A 19,535-nucleotide genomic window follows, 5' to 3' on the forward strand; every position below is an offset into this window, starting at 1 on the left:
ATACATACATGTACATATGTAACTTCAATCCTGCAAAATCCACCGTTTTTGCAAAGAGGATTTGGGAGGATTTTGGAAGGTTAGGCTTATTGTAATCCCCCCCCCCCAATAAAAAGGTCGTGTTTCAAGTAACATTGCCCCCCCCCCCCTCCAAAAAAAAAAAAACCTAAAAAATAAATAAATAGTCAATTGCCATTTTTATGAGGATTCCAAAATTTAGGGTCAGTCGGTACTGAAAACAGCTTTATTTTGAGGGCCTAATCTGTTCCGAAAGAAAGGTTCATAATATCTACAACGTGCTACCAAGCATTTTGTTCATGGCATTCAACATACGAATGGACTGTTTTAAATCCTGCAGTCATATTTTACCAAGTACATGTACATGCAGTAGTGCATAACAACAAATGCAAAATCTTGTTTACAAATGAAAAGCAAGGTTATTTGCCAAAAAAGGTCATGTGAATTCGGTATAATTGCTTGAATACAAATAAAGCAGGCATGCAACTTTTCCTCGGATCAGCTGATTTCCTCTTTTTGTACTTCACATGTGTGCCATTGAAAATAGAAAAACACTGTACAAAGTCTTGGAAAAATTTGAATTTCCTCTTTTTTGTACGACTTCCCCGTTGCATGCCTGATAAAGGTTTAAGAAATGCCAAGTCGTATTGCCCTTTGCAAAATATATTGACAAAATAAATTCTGCTGAAAATACCAATTTGGCAACATCTGAAAATGGATGTTGACTTTTTTACCAGGATCATGCGCTGTCCATCGGTATTAAAAGTCTTTGTGGAACATTGTAATTAATGCGAATCTCTCCTTTTGTTCATATTTACTTTAGAAGCACATTAGCTTTCATTGTGCAAAAAGTCATATTGACTTGGATCTTGTATGGGATTGAGAAAAGATTTTTCCATTATTTTTTCCATCAAGCTTAATTTATACAAAAGCTGGCTTACAGTTGAGTCGTTTGAGAGGCTTTTAATGCACTCTAATCCATTGATGGCACAGTCTTTATTTGATCTTTTGAAAAATGCAGGGCTTATGAAGTGTGCATAGTATGTACAAATGTACATACATTAATGGTAAAAAAAAAACCAGTGCAGCAGTTAAGTTAAAGGAAGAATACATGCAATGTACTGGTGTGAATGTAACACGTGAAGTGTGTAAGTGCCTGCTGAAATGAACCGTGATAAATGGTATTCAATTTCAACGGAGGCCATTTGGCATATGTGGAATCATATATCAGTGTTTGAAATCCAGGGTCTTTATGATTTCAGTGATAATGTGAAACGTCCAGAAAAAAGTATGTGTGAGTGGAAAACATGAATGCATGCGTATACACACACATGTGTATAAATCAAATGTTGTTATCTTGAATAATTGAAAATGTTCTTCATCTAATTTGGGAATTTCGTGTATGAACATTTGTTACTCATAAAAGGAATAAGAGAAGCAGTGGAATAAAACACAGATTGATTTCTCATTACAGGCTCATGTAAACTTATGTTGAATGTGCTATCCTTCATGGAGGCAGGCTGGCGAAAACTCTTTAATTAGGAAATGGTTGGCATGCATGCCACCATGCCGTATTGTACAGTATTTTTTTCATGCACATCTGATATGTGTGTAGTGTACACATGAGCCAAGGCTTGACATTTTGAGAGCGTGTACATGTATGTACATGTACATGTGAGAGCATCATTTGTTTAAATTAATTATAATACACATTGCGTGTATGTGTACATGTAAGTACATGTACATACATGTACATTGTATATGTATGTCAATTGAATGGCTGTAGTACATGTGCATACGTGTACATGTATTGGTACACTGTACGTGGAAATTTCCTGTAACAACTGTTTGTAACGGTTATGAAGATGAACATACATGTGCACATGTACATGTACACAAGGGAATGCAAGTACATGTAAACAAGAAATTAATTAAAGTAATGCAATGGTGACAATATGTACATGTAATTTACGCATAAGACAGTTACCAAACATTTACGTGTACATGTATGTACCATGTTTGCTCAAGCAAATCAAACACATTAATGTGACCCTGTTAATGTGTCACATGACCATTCTGATCTCATGAATGGATGGACCCACCACAGACAGCAATGACTTCCTTCAAAACAGACACGTACATGTACAACACAAAAAGTAGCTTCGGTCTAGGGAATGGAACAACATTGTCATTGTATAACGACAGACAAGTATAACTAAATTTATTGTTTACGTGTAGAAATAGAATCCATTTTAAAAAATTCTAATCGTTTACATGTGTACACATGTATGTATACATGTGTACCACGGTGTAGTTATTATATTTTGTCCGCATCAAAGGAGAACTAGTATTGAAGGCAATTTCCTGTAGTAGGGTAATTCACCGCCGGCGCTCATCACAATAGGTTCCTGTATTAGGTTCCCTTTTCCTGCCCACCATTTGTCTGCTACACTGTATTTAAAAAAAAAAATGAATGAAGGGACAAATCTCTGATTACAACAGGCATTACTGCAGTTCTTTGGTTGCTCGGCTGTCCTGATTTGTGGATCTTTAGTGCTCACAGATCATGTTCGCTTGTATGTTCATTGGGAAGGTGGGGGGGGGGAGGGTTCATGGGGGGTCATGGGGGGAGACTTGTGCAATATCTGAGGGATTATATTTTGTAGGCTTGTGAAAGCGCCAGGGAAATTTGAGAAGGGGTAAGGCACTTTGGCTAGGCAGGGTCGAATCGTAAGTGTTAGTTAGTGAAGAGAAAGTAAAAAAAATCAGTTTTTGTTTGAACTGTGTAGAGCTATGAATGAATGTATGTACATAGTGCTGCACTTTAATCTAAAGTTGTGCGTCATGTTTTCATCTGTGAACAATGAATCATTCAAAACCATTTCGAGAAACATCTTGTGTCCCATTATAGGCAAATAATTTAATTTTGAAACCTTTTTTTTATGTTTGTCTGTCAGTCTTTTGCGCTTAAATTTTTGCCTTTTACACTTAAATTTTGTGTACCGTGTGACCAGTACCTTTAACCGTAACAGGATTCTGTTTAATCGTAACCTCCCTAACTCCATCAAAATCTTTCCCCCCCATTTTGGTGGATTTAGGGGGACTTGGTCCTGCAGGCCTGGTTTGATTATTGATGGAGCACGATGGGCTTGTGCCTGGAGGCCTATACATGTATATAGCAAAGCATGCGTTGGAAGCAGTGTGATTGATGGATTTTGGCAGACTTGGTCCAGTACTAAGTAAAAAACAGTAGGGAATTAGCCTGTTTTATTGTTGAATTAACCAATAACACAGACACACACAAAATTAAGTAGGGAAGACGTATTTACTTTTCAAAATATTCTTTATTTAAATTTTTGGGAAAATGGAGGTTTTTTTTTTTCATATGTCAGCTCAATCAATCTCTGCTTGCAAAGAAACAAACAAGTCCTAACGAGGGAAATTAATCTTACGTACATCTGTACATTCATGGACATCACGCTAACTTACTGATTGTCAGCACTGTTGTATCACTGTCGACATTGGAATGCAGACTGGACTGAACTAATTAGCTCTACTCTGTGCAGATATTGTTTGGCCTTCTGAAATTTCAGTAACTGGTATTTCTTTCCTGTTAGTAAATGTCAGTAAAATTTTCAAAAATAAAGTGTATGGTAGGCGTAAGTCATACATGTGTGTACAACATTTATTTACAATGTGTCCATGTACATGTATGCTGAGAGCCTGACGGCTATGTGTACATGTATATGTTCATGTACTGCATATTATGAAGAATGTTTCCTACAATTTTACCTCCATGGTACAATGTAGAAAAAATGCAACTGCACATATTTATGCGGGGATATGTACCGGTACTGAACATAATGACAGTACATACTGTAGAACAATTGCATTTAAATTTGCACCAAGAATGAACAGGCCCCTTAGGCCAAAAAAAATTTCTGCTTCCAGGTTTCCCTACCTACCCTATTTTGACAGCCCCTACCCAATTTTTTTTATGGGAAAAATGAGGGAAAAAACACCCAAAACCATCAATTTCTACCTTTTACCTTTGACTACATGCAGACGCCTCCATATGATCATACACAAAAAAAATTGGCAAAAAAAAAAATGATTTCCCTACCTACCTACCCTATTTTCAAATCCCACGTAATCGGAAGCAGAAGTTTTTTTTGGTTGGCCTTAGCACATGTATACATGCATATTGGGCACTGTACGTTGTCCTCTAGATCATGGATGTCTAGATCGACTGCAATACCATGGGTAACCTGAATAATAGTGCAGTGCACACGTCTGGACATGTACATGTAGCTTGCAGCCCTGTGCCATTTTTGTTTACTATAACAGGTTTTGTGTAAAGAATTATGTACAAGTTTCGATTACAGGTGTAATTGGACGAATCTGAGATTTAGGTGATTACATGCTTTATGTATGAGTCATAACTATGGACCTGGAAAGGGTGAAGGAATGTCCATGGATCTAGGAAGAAGCGCTATAGATACCGGTACACGGTTTATAAATACATTGTACCAGTACATTTATTATAGAAACACACATGCACCCAGGTGAGGGGCCTACAAACATGTACCGGTATACAAAATACATTTGTCATTTGTTTGCTGTTGACACAGCATGTACATGTACCCAGATTATTTGTAAGTACTAAGTGCGCACATGTACTGGTACATATTTTGGGTTTTTTTCTCTCAAAACTACATCCATGTACATGTGTACATGTACATGTACAACATATATGTACGGTACATGTGTAATTTTGAATAACATTTAAAGGTAATGTGCAACATTTGCAAACCAACAAACAAAACTACCAAAATACAAATGTAGTATGAAATATCTTACTTGGAATAATAGTCGTAGCACCTGGTGTGCTGTCATTTTCAAGTAAAGTGGAATTGTTTTATCAATTTCCAATGATGGTCGGCTGAACATCGTTGGAAAAAAAAATGACTTTCAAATTATACCAGTTGACCAAAAGTTGACAATTTGTTTGCAATCGGTTACACATCCATAAATGAGTGCAAGCCAGCTAGTCTGGTTCCCTGACCTGACAATTCCACGGCGTCTATAAATTTCTGTTTCCTCTGTTCAAAGTACCGGTAGGGTCAGGGTACCAGACAACAAGAACAGCCTATTTTGTCTTGGTTTTTCCAGCATCTACATGTATGAACACAAAACCTTAAACAGGTCAGTGTAACAGTATTTGCTATAAAATACACGTACACGTACACTGTAGTAACCCCATCCATTTATGAAAATTACAGCAAAATCAAATGTACCTGTATATTAATTACCTTTAAAATTCTTCATTAGACAAAATTCCTCTTTAAAACCTTAACAGAACTCAACCCTTCAAACCCCAACTGCATGTTTTGTTGGAATCTGTCAGGATGGGTACAGTACCCCTAAACTGACAGTCTTTTACCCGGTACATTGGGTGGGCACACCTCCAGAATCAAAGTCAGAAATACATGTATGTGTGTGCAGTTTCCATATGGTGTTGGAATTCGCCAGGATGGGTGGTTCCTAGTAAATCATGCTAGGGAGTTAGGGTTAATTATGATGTGTACTTATAAAATTCATTGTAGGCTTATGACATCCCAGGAATTTAATTTGTTTTGATTTCCTTTGCATTTGTCAGTGTTTGTTTGCTTGTGCTGATGATAGGCTTAACTGCCCTGCCCTTTATTACAATAACATTTCACACTACTGGAATGTGTAAAATTAACTTTTATTCATGTGGCTTTGTTTGTGTAAATATTTGTATAGTACCGTACTTGTGTTTGTAAGTATGTATTAGTGTTTGTAGTCTGTTTCACTAGTGCACTTTTCCTTGTAATTTGTAATACATGGAAACCAGTTTTAAAGTGTTTGTGCATATCGGTACCCTGGAATAAATACATACATGTAGCTCTTTTCTGTTTTCGCTATACATGTGCTGAATTTGTCCACTATGGGCCTTATTCACGAGTTGGCCATATTGAATTGAAAGCGAGGTAAAATTTTTGGAACTTGCGAAGAGAAATGAAAACAAGTTAATTCCTATTTAATTCAGTGTATTTAAAAACAGTAAAAAAGGCTGCATTGTGCCTGCATAAATAGTGTGGCGCCATCCCATTGAACAGTGAGCACTTAATGACATGTGTTCAGGGAACTCGACAAAAATGGCCAACTCGTGAATAAGGCCCATGCGCGTGACCACAACATGCGACCACCACATGCAATTTTGTGAATATGTGACATGGCCTACATTAATTAATGTACCAGTACAGTTTGCACACTTGCACTATGTGCATGCATTTTTCATAGTACCAACCAGTACATGTACACATGTTCAAATGTTTGCTCATTTTTTTTTACCATTACAATAGGCATGCTTTCACATTTGGAGGCCATTAGGGCAGACGTCATTGTGCGCTGCTAACAAAGCAAGGATGCTTCCCCTGTTTGCTGACATTATTACATGGTCAATAAGGAGCCACCTTATGTAATAAGGCTGTCGCTGATGTACATGTACGTGTCTTCACACTTCCATGTTTTTAGTGTCTATGCAGTAATATTGAAGGCCTGCATTTGTGCATTGTCTTGTTTTCATTAAACATGTCTGCAAAAAAGAGGCATGTTATAAGAGGAGGTGCACGTTTTGTGAATAAAGTTGAAGCTGAAAAGAGTCTGGATGCTTTATTTCTATTCAGTTCTTGTCTTTGAGGTGTGTTTGACAACTTTTTTTCACTTGCCCCTAAGGCACTTCAAACATCTCGTTTTTCGATTTTGGGGGTTTTAAATGTCGGTCGCTGGCCACATGCCAGCTAAAACATTGACTTATTATGGGTACATGTGGACCAAACTCATTTCAACGAACTGGTTCAGCTGGCAATGTCAAAATATGTTTTGTACATGCACTACAGTGTATTGAAAACATACCGGTAAATTACAATTCCTGTTACATCTTCCAAACTTTTCACAGATTGATTCACTGTTTTGTTGCTTCAATATCATAATTTGAATTTTCGTTAAAAATGAAAGTTACCGTACAATTTTGATTCTCATATTTTGGAAAGATTCCCCTGGCACTGAGATCCAAGGCACTCTCGTAGTATGCAGTTTACTGCAGCTGTTGATTTCAAATTGTAAAATGTATACATATTGTATGTAGCCTTTTTTCTGTAATTTGGGAAATTAGGATTACGTGTGCTTGTTCCCAAAATAATTTTGGGTGTTTTTTTTTTTTTTTCCTATGACAGGATGTCAGCTTCCCTTGGGCATGGAGTCAGGTGCAATCCTTGACAGTCAAATCACAGCCACATCCACAGTAAATATCCTCGAAGGGCCCCGATACGCCAGACTACACAAGAGAGACGGTGAGTTAAAAAGACAAACATCAAACCAAAACTACTGCTTGGTTGCGATAACACTCGGGTCCAATTTTTTATTTCCCTGCCAAGTGCTGATATCGCTAATGTAGGGCTTTCTGTGTTAGCACTGTCTGCATAAGTGTATGTATGTGTTTAAGATCTTACTTGGGCCATGGACCATTTACCTGCTTGGGCACAAATTAGAATTCCTTGCTGACCTCAGAAAGACCAAAATCATCAAGAAGGATTCTTGCTGACACTGACAAAAAGCAGAACCATGAAATTGCATGCAGGCGGGGATGAGATTAAGAGTGCATATTAACCTAATGCAAGTGTGCAGGTCCCCAACTCTTCAGCACTTTTTGTAAGACGAGCATCCCAAATCGTTACAACTTGTCCAACATTGTGCAGTAAATGTTGCAATAAAGTGCCAAAATAAACTTAGTGACTGGGCTATGCTGTTTTGAACCCTTGAAGTGTCTACATGTACCACAAAAACAGCCCCCCCCAAAAAAAAAAAAAAAAAAATCTTTTCCACTATTTTGAGCATATGTTGTTTGTTTTGTGATAAACTCAGTTGGTCACTTGTTTTATGATAGTAGAGAAATTTGTGCAGAAATGCAAAGATTCTGCTTGTGATAATAAGCTTGTGTCTCAGAGTTAAACAAAAAGAAGAAAATTGACCACCTGTGTGCACAGTTTAATACTGAAAGCACAGATCAGTAGCTGAAGTAATATCTACTTCTTATTGACTGCAAGAGGCCCAACGTGTTACGCAACACAGCGACTGCAGCGCAATAAACAGGCATTCCACCATGTCCACAGGACAATAATTCAAACTCCAAGGTCGTTGTTTGTGCATGTGAAGCATTTGTCACAGGTGGTGCTGAGTTAGCCTTTCTGGAAGACTACATTATTATGTACAATGGATCTATTACAAAATGTCCACCCTTTCAACTTTAGGGTGAACAATGGAGAGCGGAGACCTCATCTTACAAAATCACTTGAAAAAAAGAGATGTCCTAGAGATGCTACGAGTAAATAATTTTAAAGGTTATTATTTCCTGGTGCTACGATAATGCAGGCTAGTTTCAAGTATTCTTACTTTTCCTACTTTTTCCTATTTTTTTTTTTATCTTGCTCCTACGGTACTTTTCCTATTTTTTTCTTGAAATTCCTACTTTGTCCTACTTGTTTGTCCCACAACTTGGAAAAATGAAATCTCATTGAATATTTTTCATGGCAGTGTTTACACTGTCATGCAGATCACACAATGAAGGGCTTGGGCGCAGGAGTGCTGCAAGTGTACTTCCGAGAGCTTACAGTTGAGGATGGAGCATAATTTATTTTAGCTATTAAATTATGTACATTTTACATGCATTTTTTGCATTTTAATTACAAGTGAATTTAGTGAAAGCAAGGTTTTGTCTAGCTCTCTTGAATTATTTGTTTGTTTATTTTGTTTATTTATTTGTTTCTCAGGCGGAGGGGGTTGGACAGCAGGCACGCAGGACCTCTCTCAATACCTGACCATTGACTTGGGGGGCGTGGCCACGGTCACTGCGGTGGCTACTCAGGGGCGGTTTGGCACCAACGACTACGTCACCGAGTACAAGCTCATGTACAGTGTGGACGGCAGCAAGTGGACGACATACAGCGACGGTGATGCCGATAAGGTGACGTCAACTACGTGTCATGAAATATTACCATCCCTCTGCACAATTTAGTTAAAAGATGTAAATGGACTCCGTGCACCAACAATAGATGGCGCTTTTACATGTACTCCACCTTCGAGAGTCCCATGGACGGAACACATTGGGTGTGCATACTGGTTGCCCGCATATGGCGCGAAGTATGTTCAACTAAGTTAATTCTGAATGTGCACACACTCAAATCCCTTTGCGTGACTGCCACGCATCATCGGCAATGTGTTCGAATGTCCCTAGTGATCTCCCCGGTTCTTCATTTCGTACCCGTTGAAGGACCTGTGCACGGGAGCCCATATTGTAGTAAAACAGATTTAAGAATGATGATTTCACTTCAATAGGAAAAAATGTTGGTACTGTAAATGCTCATAATTTTTTTTTTGGGGGGGGGGGTTATAGTGCAAAACTTTTTTTTAGCTCTCTTTCCCTAGCTACCTGCCTATATTGGGAAGGGTCATTAATAATAGATAACTTAGCTGTGGTAAGACCACGATAAGACCAAGGTGTCTACCATTCCTTAACTCCTCAGGGCAAACTGCAGACACATTACCAGCATGTCAGGCCCAGTCAAAACAAATGATAAGGTCCTGAGGAGACCCTGATTAAGGGGGTGTGCTAACTGATGCATCTAGCACCTACATAGTGGCCCTGGAACTCTGGTGACAAGTGCTAACACAGTGCATGCCCCTTGAAATTTTGGGCTCACTTTCATTGACATTAGGTTTCACTGTGTGGATTGATATGCAATAGCCTGCCTCATCACACCTGTGGTAATTTGCTTATAAAATACTTTGCTGTACCACTGTGCATATTATTAGACTTGAAACATGCTTATGACTATGAGGATAGGCGGTGCCCTCAAAATATCTGAAATTGTTTCAGAGGTTATGTGCTGTACTGATTCTACATTTCCTGTTGTTGGTTTGAACTTGCTCCTCACATACAGTGAAATCGCGATTAGTAAAACTCGATGAACTCAAAACTCCGTTTATATTGAAGTCAATTCCATCAAGAGAATAGGATATGATGTCCAAGAATACCCCCGTAACTCATAATGCCTGCAACGGTACCTCTGTTTAACTTGAAATTCTTCTGGCCAGTTCAGAAGAAACTGCATCCTAAACAGTCACAAAGAAATGTAAAAAGGTCGCGAAACTTTTTTGTTGAGTAATTATTGCCGACTGTACTGTGTCTGTTCACGTTGTGATGCAGCGTACTCCAGCCCGTAACCCCAACAAATTGCGCTTTCCAGTTAATAGCCTGATCACTACCACTGGCCCAATTGCAGCCAGCACGCCGGCGGTCCGATCACTGGCTCTTTGTGGTGGCCGTGCGACTACATTGGAAACGCTCGCCTGGCTTTCGAGTCAACCTGATTGCTACTTTTCTGGGTAATTGCAAATGATCCTATATGGATGTGGCTTTAAAACAAGTGGGCCCTTCATCAGACTCTCTATCAAATTAAGGTATTGGGCCAGTTTTCTTGCTAACATTTCTACTTTTGATTTCAGGCATTCCAAGGCAACAGTAATGGCAATCTGGCCCACAAGAACGTGCTGCCAAGTAGCATCGAGGCCCGCTATGTCCGCTTCAACCCGACGCAATTCAACGACCGCCTCTCAATGCGCGTTGAGGTCTACGGCTGCCTTAAAGGTTTGTGTGATCAATGCTGTATTTCTCATTCTTATACTCAGGCACATTTAATTTCTGTTCTCAGGCACATTTAATTTCTGTTCTCATACTGCCAAAAATATTCGACTACAATACAGGTGCAGTTCTACAGGAGGGGGGACCACCAATTTGACAGTTTTAGTGATGTTTACATGCAGTAAAGTATTCCCAATTACTGGCCGGTATTTCCAAAACACTTTTCCCTCACAAGCTTTAGCCTTTATTCCCGAAAATTTCTAAACGTTTTTATTTCATCACTTTAAAACAATTCAAAAATTTCTATTTGAGTTTTATTTTAATCCCAAAAGTTAGTTACGAAAATATTATTAAAAAACTTACTTGGGTTCAAGATCGTACTGATACTGATCACCCCATGAAAGTTTTCCATCTGGCTTGCTGTCATTTAGAGGAAATCAAGAAATGTAGGTGATTGCCAACAATCAGTCAGTTGTCTGATATTTGGAAATTTATAAAACTTGTATTGACAGATTGTGTTTCGTGATCAAAAGGTTGTGCATGGTTTTTCACAGTTTTCTCGAAAAGTGTGATAGCCCCCATGCTGAAACTTTTAACAGGTCGGGTTTGAGTTGTGGTATTATGGGAAATGAACAAAATGCACAAACTGCAAACGATAAGCCTTTAAGAGGCCCCAATTTTAAGACTTATTGCTAACCTACGTATCCTTAAACCTGCCTTTTTACGCCCCACAGAAACGGCCTATTTTGACGGCACGTCGTACATCAAGTACGACACCAGCCAGGCCCCTAACCACATCCAGTCCTTCGAGGATCTGATCCAGATGCGATTCCGTACCTCTCAGCCCGACGGTCTGCTGGTGGCTGGGATCGGAAGGCATTCCGACTACGTCTTCCTCCAGCTGCGCGGCGGGAAAGTCCTCCTTAGCGTCAATCTTGGTAAGCAATCACCGTTTTTGTTGATTTTTGCTTACAGTGATTTTCGTATTGTATAGTCCCAGGTAAAATTGTGGAGAGTTGCTGAGCAGACATTACTGCTTAGCAGATTTGTGCGCTGAGCAAAAAATGAGCTGAGTTTTTGCCAACAAAAATCACTTTGCCAACAAAATTCTCCAGCCCCCCCCCCCCAAAAAAAATCCTTATTGACATACATGTGTGATTTTGTGATATTTAGGATCTTAAGATTATCAAAGTTGTTTCATCACAAATTTCTGGTAATTTATTTTAAATTTTTTAAATACCCCTTTTTATTATATGGAACAGGTTATTTCAAGTTATGATTTACAAATAAATCAGTTATAAAAACAAAAATTGTAACATGGCTAGCTAAAGGCAGGATTTTTTCAATAATTTAGATTTAAAAGAGAGAGTTTGAGGAGTATCAAAATAAGAAAAAAGTTGTTAAATATTAAACAGAATTACCAACAAAATCCTGTTAAAAAAATTAATGTACATGCAAATGAAACAGCTGATCTTGAGCAATACAGCCAATTTATCATAGCATGTACGATAAGTTAAAATGCATTAAAAAAAACGCTAGGTTTTTTCCATAATTAGAAAACGGCCAAACATCCCACCGCATACCCCAAGGTCATTCACACCTCGACTTGGTCGGTCCCAGCGATTTAAAACAAATACAGACCCGGAGCGAGTGTCCCACCAGGCCAGATTCCTCCCAGTTTGGGGCGGCAGCTTGGCAGCCAGCGGCAGGCTGGATTCTCTCTGCGGGGCATTAGCTCGCCTGTTACTTTGTGGATTAGATGACTTGCTGATGCCAAGGCTAATTTCATCACTTAAGACAATTCTATTTTGCCGCAAGGGTCTTTTTTTTGTTAGCTTGAAGGTATTGAAAGCATTGATGTACATGTTACCTCATGCAGTTGTCACAAAAGTGGCTGTGACAAGTCTAACAACTTGTATCCATTCTGTTTTACAATTGACCTTAAGCGCTACATCCATTTTTAAGCACAGTGCTTTTGTGTTGTATTGTGCATCATGGGATGTTTGTGTGAAGGCGTTACCCGAATGGTGTGTCACTTTGCAGTAGGCTGTATGTGTGATGCTGTGCATAATTAATGAAGTACAGATGGTTTTTCTGGGATACAATTTCTGCATGAAATCAAGTGTGATATTTTAAAATATAGTCAAGAAAAAATATTCCAAAATTCCATGGCACAGTCCATAGTGATTATTCTTTTTACTTTGTGATTAGCTCTTTTACATTGATTTCCTTCGTGTATTTTGTTCCAAAGGCAATCACCCCTAATAGTTCTCCTGAAGCCGATCGTCATTTTTGGGGAATTTTTTTTTAGGTATCTACGCAAGCATACATGTACATTCCTGTTCAAAACTGGTACCCTTCATTTTTAACAAACCTTCAAGTGCTCGGGCAACAAACCCCCTGTTAACCCTAAACCCCTTGAGTGATTTACTAGGAGCCTTCCTTACTCTTGCAAAATCCAACAACATACATGTATGGTAGCTCAACACCCAAACTGTTGGACTCTGATTACGGTGGTATGCCTGACCCCAGCTGTAAAGCATAATCAGTTGACTAGTGCAGTACTCATTCCAACAGATTCCACCAAAACATGCAGTTGGATTTTTGTTGGATTTTGTGGGTGGTTAGGGTTAAAGGCATATCAGGATCATTTGCTTTTCATGCATTTTGTTTGTTTCCAATAATAATACCACGCAAAATTCGAAGAAGAACGTTCCAACACTAACCCGTTGAACTTTCAGCTCAGTGGATATTACACTTGCTGAGAAAACAGTAGAAAACAATGCACAACCATTTGATCATGAAACACAATTTCCAGACTATAATGGACTGATTTTTTCCCTTTTAAATGGCAGCAAGCCAGACGGAATAATTTCACAGGGTGTTTAGTACCAGTACAATCTTTCATTCAAGTAGGCTTTTTGATGATAATTCAGTTTTTGATAATAATTACTTTTGGGGTAAATACAACTGATTCTACCAGTATATGCCTTGAAAAGAGACATTGACAATGCAAAAAAATGTGGCTGTTGTTGGCAAATTGTGGCCTGTTTAATACTGGCTGGAAACTCATGCTGGATTGAATTTGACACAATATCTAATTCCCTTTCTGAAATACTCATTAAACAGGGGACGCATCTGGCGGGACGCCATCCGGCGCGACGCTGCTGGAAGGCGGAAGCCTATTGGACGACAACCAGTGGCATCTGGTGCAGTACAAACGTCAACGCCAGACAGTCGAGCTTGTGGTGGACGGAGTGACCGTGGCAGTCAGGACGAACGGTCACTTTACGCGGCTGGACTTAGACAAAGAGGTGTGTTTTGGACACCAAATGTTTGTGTTCAAGATGAGGAACACTGAAATTGACCAAGAAAATACAAAAATACAACAATGACGAGGATATAATAACGGAAAATTAAATGGAAAAACCACCGCTAGGCCCAGCACGCGGCACTCAGACCGCACTCAAATTAATCATAAGATGGAATTTGCGTCACAATCACTTTGGGGCAAAACTGACTATACAGTGTCTATAAAATACATCAGTGAAGGGCAAAACACAATATTGAATTTACATCACCGATGCAAATTCCATCTTATGATTACATTTGCAGAAATTTCATTTGAGTCAATCACAACTCACAAACAAGTCGACTTGGGTAGACATTTACAGACACAACATGTAAAGTACACTTTTCTTGAAAAGAAATCATTCAGAGATTCTCCAAACTTGTTTTGCTTCAAAAATATTCATTAATGTTAAAACAAGTGCACTTTGCAAACATTTTTACCAAAAAGAATGTCTCGTAGTCTTTATACATTCCACAGGAATGGATATTTGCTACAAATATGCTCCAGTGTACAATTCATTTTTTTGGATCCTTTAAATATTACAATGGTAACCTGATACATTCCAGAGGAATGGATATTTGCTGCAAATATGCTCCAGTGTACAATTCATTTTTTTGGATCCTTTAAATATAATTTTACTGACTATTTGAATCACAGATGACCATCGGCGGGACGTCCGTGTCGCAGCATCGGGGGCTAAGCTCCACACAGTTCTTCGTCGGTTGCCTACAGAACGTCCTCCTGAGCAACAGCGTGGAGCCGTCCAGCCTGGGTACAGCCCTCAACTTCATCAAGGGCCTGCGGGAGAAGGCCTACTCTACCCTGAGCTTGATCGGTAACCTGGAGTATGACTGCAGAGGGGAGACCACAGTGCCGGCCACGTTCCCCAGCAAGAGTTCACACATACAGTGGCCAGGGCCCAGCCTGTCACAGAACTTCACGTGAGTGTGGACCTGGGACCAATTTTTTTTCAAGTGCCATAAAGTTACATCCTAAATGGTTATTTCCTCCACTTTCCCTCGTCGACTCTCACCCTCTCCCAGTCTCTCCTCCACTGTATTAATCAGTTACTTACTTCACGGACATCCATGGAAATCGAACGTTGGAGGGGAGAGAAACTGTTTTATACATACCAGCCTTACCCACTCGACCACGAGCGCTTGTTGGCGTTAAGGTATCCATTAATGTATTTAGGGTAACCATTAAAGTAAGACTAATGAATATTTAATAAATTAAATATTCTAAAATAAATATTCATGATGACGTATTGCAGTGTTATTGGCTAGTGCGTTGTCATGCGCACTGCAAATGTCCAGACCTCAATATGGCTGCATACAAAGTCGGCTGTCCAAACGATGTGTGCACCCAAGATGAACTCTAAAAACACATTTTTTTTCTGAGATGTTTTCCGTTTTGCCAAGCCTAATTGATTTGTCTTCAAATGAAATCACAGGATGAGGTGAAAATTGATGTGTTTGGCAGCACATAAGTGGCGTCTGTATATGGGACTCTTCCCGAAATCTCATTAAATATCTTGGATAAGTAGCGGAAAGCCTTATCAACAATAGGCTCATTGTAAAGGGCATTAGTTTCAGAATTGTTAACATCCCTGGACATTTTCCCCAATGAAGTTAACAGCATTATTAACGAATAATGACGCCTTTCCTTTTTGGATAATGTTGAACATGCGGTTAAAACAATTCTTTTCACATCTTAAACCTTCCTCCCTCTGACAGCATATCTCTCAAGTTCCGGACGTTCAGTGCAAGCGGTCTGCTAGTCAACAACCAGCTGGTGTCCAGCACTGGGGGTTACATCACTGTAGGCCTGAACGAAGGAACGCCAGTTGTTATACTGAAGACGGGCAGCAGCGCCGCCATTGAGATACCTGGAGGTTAGCCTTGGAAGAACCACCCCGCCAAACTAAAAACAAAAACACAAATCATGTGTGTTCAGATGTAGTCCGAATTAGTTTTGAGCTTTACCCTTAAAAACATAGATTATGGTTGTAATTCTCTGTTCTCTTAGCGGTACAACAGTTATTCGCTTTTGAATGAGACATCTATCGGCCAAAACAAAATCGGCCCATCTTTAGTTATGGAATAATTAATTTTACAAATCTCAAATAAGTCTCGGGCCAGAAATAGTTAAGATCTTGCTGGATAGACTGGGTCCTGCCTCTTTTTTAGAATTGATAATGTGAGGACGGGAAAGAGTTTGCCATGGAGTGCGGTTCTGTTTATGCACACAGGCAACCCATAATAAAATCCTATTTTTCAGATGGTTGCAGTCACCAAACTAAAACAGCAATTTTTTTGTTGTTGAAATAAAATGCTCATAGGTCAAAATTTGTTGTTAAAAAAAATGAGTTTGGTGAAGAGCACTGACAGTATATCTTTAATTGTGCCAATTTTCACGGCTCTACATGTACATACATTTTTCTGTTGCTTTTCCACAGTTGGTTCAGATTTGAACGATGGCAGATGGCACAGTGTACACTTGGAGATGGCCAACAACGTCATCCGATGGACGGTGGATGGCGAGAGCGACGTCATACAACGGAGCTTCTCCATCACTACAAACGAGAAGTTCTATGTGGGAGGCTCAAGTAAGTAGACAAATATGGACATTGTACAGAAAAAGGTCGGAGTACATGTGTAGGTAAAATTGAAGAGATTTTGTGGCATAGTAAGGGCCCATCTCAATTCACATCCGGAACGAGTTCCGGACAAGTTGCGGGTAGACTAATTCACTTTGTCCAGAAGAAGCTCTGCATTTGTCCCGGGCATGTTCTGGGGAAATTTTCATCAGTAACTGCTTGACTCACCAATACTGATAACTTGATTGTGGGAAGATTGCCAGGAAGTTGTTCAGAATCCTGCAACTTATACCCGATACAATGTCCGCAGTGATTTTGTCGCCCTACATTTGAATTATGTTATTTGTATTGAGCGTAATCAAATCCTAATTTTAAATGATACAGATTAACTTACATCTCTTCTGTGAATTGCATCTCCAAAGGATTTATATGAGAAGTTACGTCGAAGTTCAATTCAGTAAAGTATTGATTCATACCCATTTTGACAGTGCCTATTCTTGGTCACAAAAAAAAAAAACCCAAAAAGTAACATCACCGTTTTCGGGTTAATATCGTTGCCCACATCGTAACTTATTTTCCCCCTCTTATTCAAGCCGAGGACAGTTCCAAGACGGGACCCCTCCTGGGTTTCCTGGGTTGCATGATGGACGTCATTCTGGGTGACACCAGGATAGACTTTCGCACCATCTTGGACGGGAACATGCCTCAGGGAGCGAGCAGTGAAGACGTGGACATCGATACCTGCAGCCTAGAAGATTGGTAAACAGTCTCAAGTGTTGTACTAAAATCAAGTCTTGTTTTAATTTGGCTCAGCAGACCGGATGTTTATCTACAGTTTCCTTGGTGGAAAATGACAGAATATTTTCTGTTTTCCCCTGGATTGGATGGTAGTCCATCATAGGTTACTTTCTGGCCTTGTTGCAATTGAGCAAATCACAAGTCCTCACAAGTCCATTCCAAGTAATCACAAGTCCTCACAAGTTTTTCACAAGTTACCCAGTCCCAAATCAAGTCGGAAGCTGTTCAAATGGACTGTGAAAAAGGCATTCCTTTTTTTGTTGTTAATTGCCCCTTTCTTACCGGATTTGTAACTTTACTTTACATCACCCCTCTCTAGCTTAAAACGGTACCCTTAATACTAGTAAAGTGGCTTGCTGATGGACACAAGATACAACCAGCAGTTTTGAACCAGAATTTGAACCGCTGACACCGCAGTTCATGCCATTGAATGGATAACAAAATATTACAAATACAGGTGTGACACAAAAAATTGTGGAGAAATTGGAGAATTTAATTTAATTTTTTTGGCGTTTTCTTTCTTCAGGTGCACCCCGAGCCCCTGCGCCAACAACGGGAAGTGTGTGTCGGACTGGGACACATTTACATGTAGTTGCACCAACACAGGCTACACTGGGACTACTTGCTCCATCTGTAAGTCAGAATCATGACAAAAATTGTTTAGGTTTCTATCCTTAAAGGAGAGAAAACTTTCCAGAATTTTTTTGACGGGGCCCAATCAGTTTTGGATTATTAACTCAAACATGCATTGGTGACTTGGCTGTCATGACTTGTTGGAGCCAATCCTCAAGACGAGGCTCTTACTCTGTGCTTACAGTGTTTGTCTTTCCTAATATGCTATCTAAACCTCTAAATATTGAGGGGTTTTGCATCCAAATGGATAGGTGTATGCATATATTTAGCTATCCGTAGCCGTAATTGACCATTTCGTTGTTTTGCATCATGTAGGCATAAGTTGAAACCATCACCAATAAAAGCAGTAAACCAAAATGGCAGCCTGTGATGAAAGCCTCGTATCTGCAGCTAATCCTGCTTTGAAACACAGACAAATGGTTCGACAATTCATGCTCTTTTAAGCCAAAAAATACATGATTAAAGGCACATGCAGGAACATTTGCAATTACACAGAAATGCACCTACCAATTTAATGAGAAAATCCTTGCTCAAAGTGAAGATAGGACTGGTACCAAATATCCATTATTCCGCGTGAAATGGTATCATCCGGAAGAAAACGATCATTGAAGGTGGTTTTAGTTTTGCATGTGCATTAGCAACAGAATCCAATTACGAGACCCCAAACATTGTGCATACGTTTTCTCTGTTTTCTCAAAATGTATAGTACTCGTATCTGAGTAACTGGTTACTCACATTTGAGTAACTGGCTGTCATTCTCATCCACTTTGAACAATTTATTTGTTTTGGGTGTTCCCCAGCGTACCACTGAGGGTGTTATTACATATTTATGCACGTTGAAAGTGAGACTTTTTCATTCATATCTTGTTCTGTCCACAGCCCAGCATAGCAGTATGTGTGAGTTTGCAGGAACCCATACTATCGACCCCGATGGTAGCGGTCCCTTACCCCCGGTTGAGGTTGAGTGTGAACGACAAGGTAAGTGCAATACTCTATCCTATTATAGGAGCACTACAAGTTAATAACTACGAAATAACTGAAATTTGTGGAATGACAAAAGTCATAGGTAACATTTTTGTGTGTGTCTTAGTCATGGTGATTGTTAATGAGTTGGGAAAAAGTAAAAGTGCCAATTTAGTTAGAAAAGCAAATTGCCTGATACTAATTGTAGTACATTAAAGTTAGAGTACATCATTTGCAGCTATCCAAAAAGTAAATGACGAGATTATTGTTGAAAAGCTTACTTGGTTAAAAGATAGTAATGGGACTAAACTCGCTGTGTAATTATTCTTTCTGGCATGCTTTCATTTTGAAGAAAACAAGAGAAGGTCGTTTTCAAAAAGCGTCTGAAGACGCATTTTTGAAAATTGTCATTAGTAGTTTGTTTTTAAATCAGTGAAGCCGTGAAT

General features: G+C 39.3%; 1 protein-coding gene across 1 annotated transcript in view; it reads left to right on the forward strand.

The window, feature by feature from the left end:
• LOC119718742 (neurexin-4-like) overlaps nt 1–19,535 on the forward strand; it is a 41,804-nt gene that overhangs the window by 9,328 nt on the left and 12,941 nt on the right. The window contains exons 2-12 of the mRNA XM_038188139.1: nt 7,281–7,397; nt 8,874–9,067; nt 10,609–10,750; nt 11,479–11,682; nt 13,874–14,058; nt 14,754–15,037; nt 15,833–15,990; nt 16,555–16,704; nt 17,289–17,454; nt 18,020–18,126; nt 19,006–19,104. Coding sequence (XP_038044067.1) covers nt 7,281–7,397; nt 8,874–9,067; nt 10,609–10,750; nt 11,479–11,682; nt 13,874–14,058; nt 14,754–15,037; nt 15,833–15,990; nt 16,555–16,704; nt 17,289–17,454; nt 18,020–18,126; nt 19,006–19,104 — 1,806 coding nt within the window. The remainder of the gene's footprint in view (nt 1–7,280; nt 7,398–8,873; nt 9,068–10,608; nt 10,751–11,478; nt 11,683–13,873; nt 14,059–14,753; nt 15,038–15,832; nt 15,991–16,554; nt 16,705–17,288; nt 17,455–18,019; nt 18,127–19,005; nt 19,105–19,535) is intronic.

This window comes from Patiria miniata, unplaced genomic scaffold (assembly GCF_015706575.1).
Source record: "Patiria miniata isolate m_02_andy unplaced genomic scaffold, ASM1570657v1 HiC_scaffold_7, whole genome shotgun sequence".
Lineage (NCBI taxonomy): Eukaryota > Metazoa > Echinodermata > Asteroidea > Valvatida > Asterinidae > Patiria > Patiria miniata.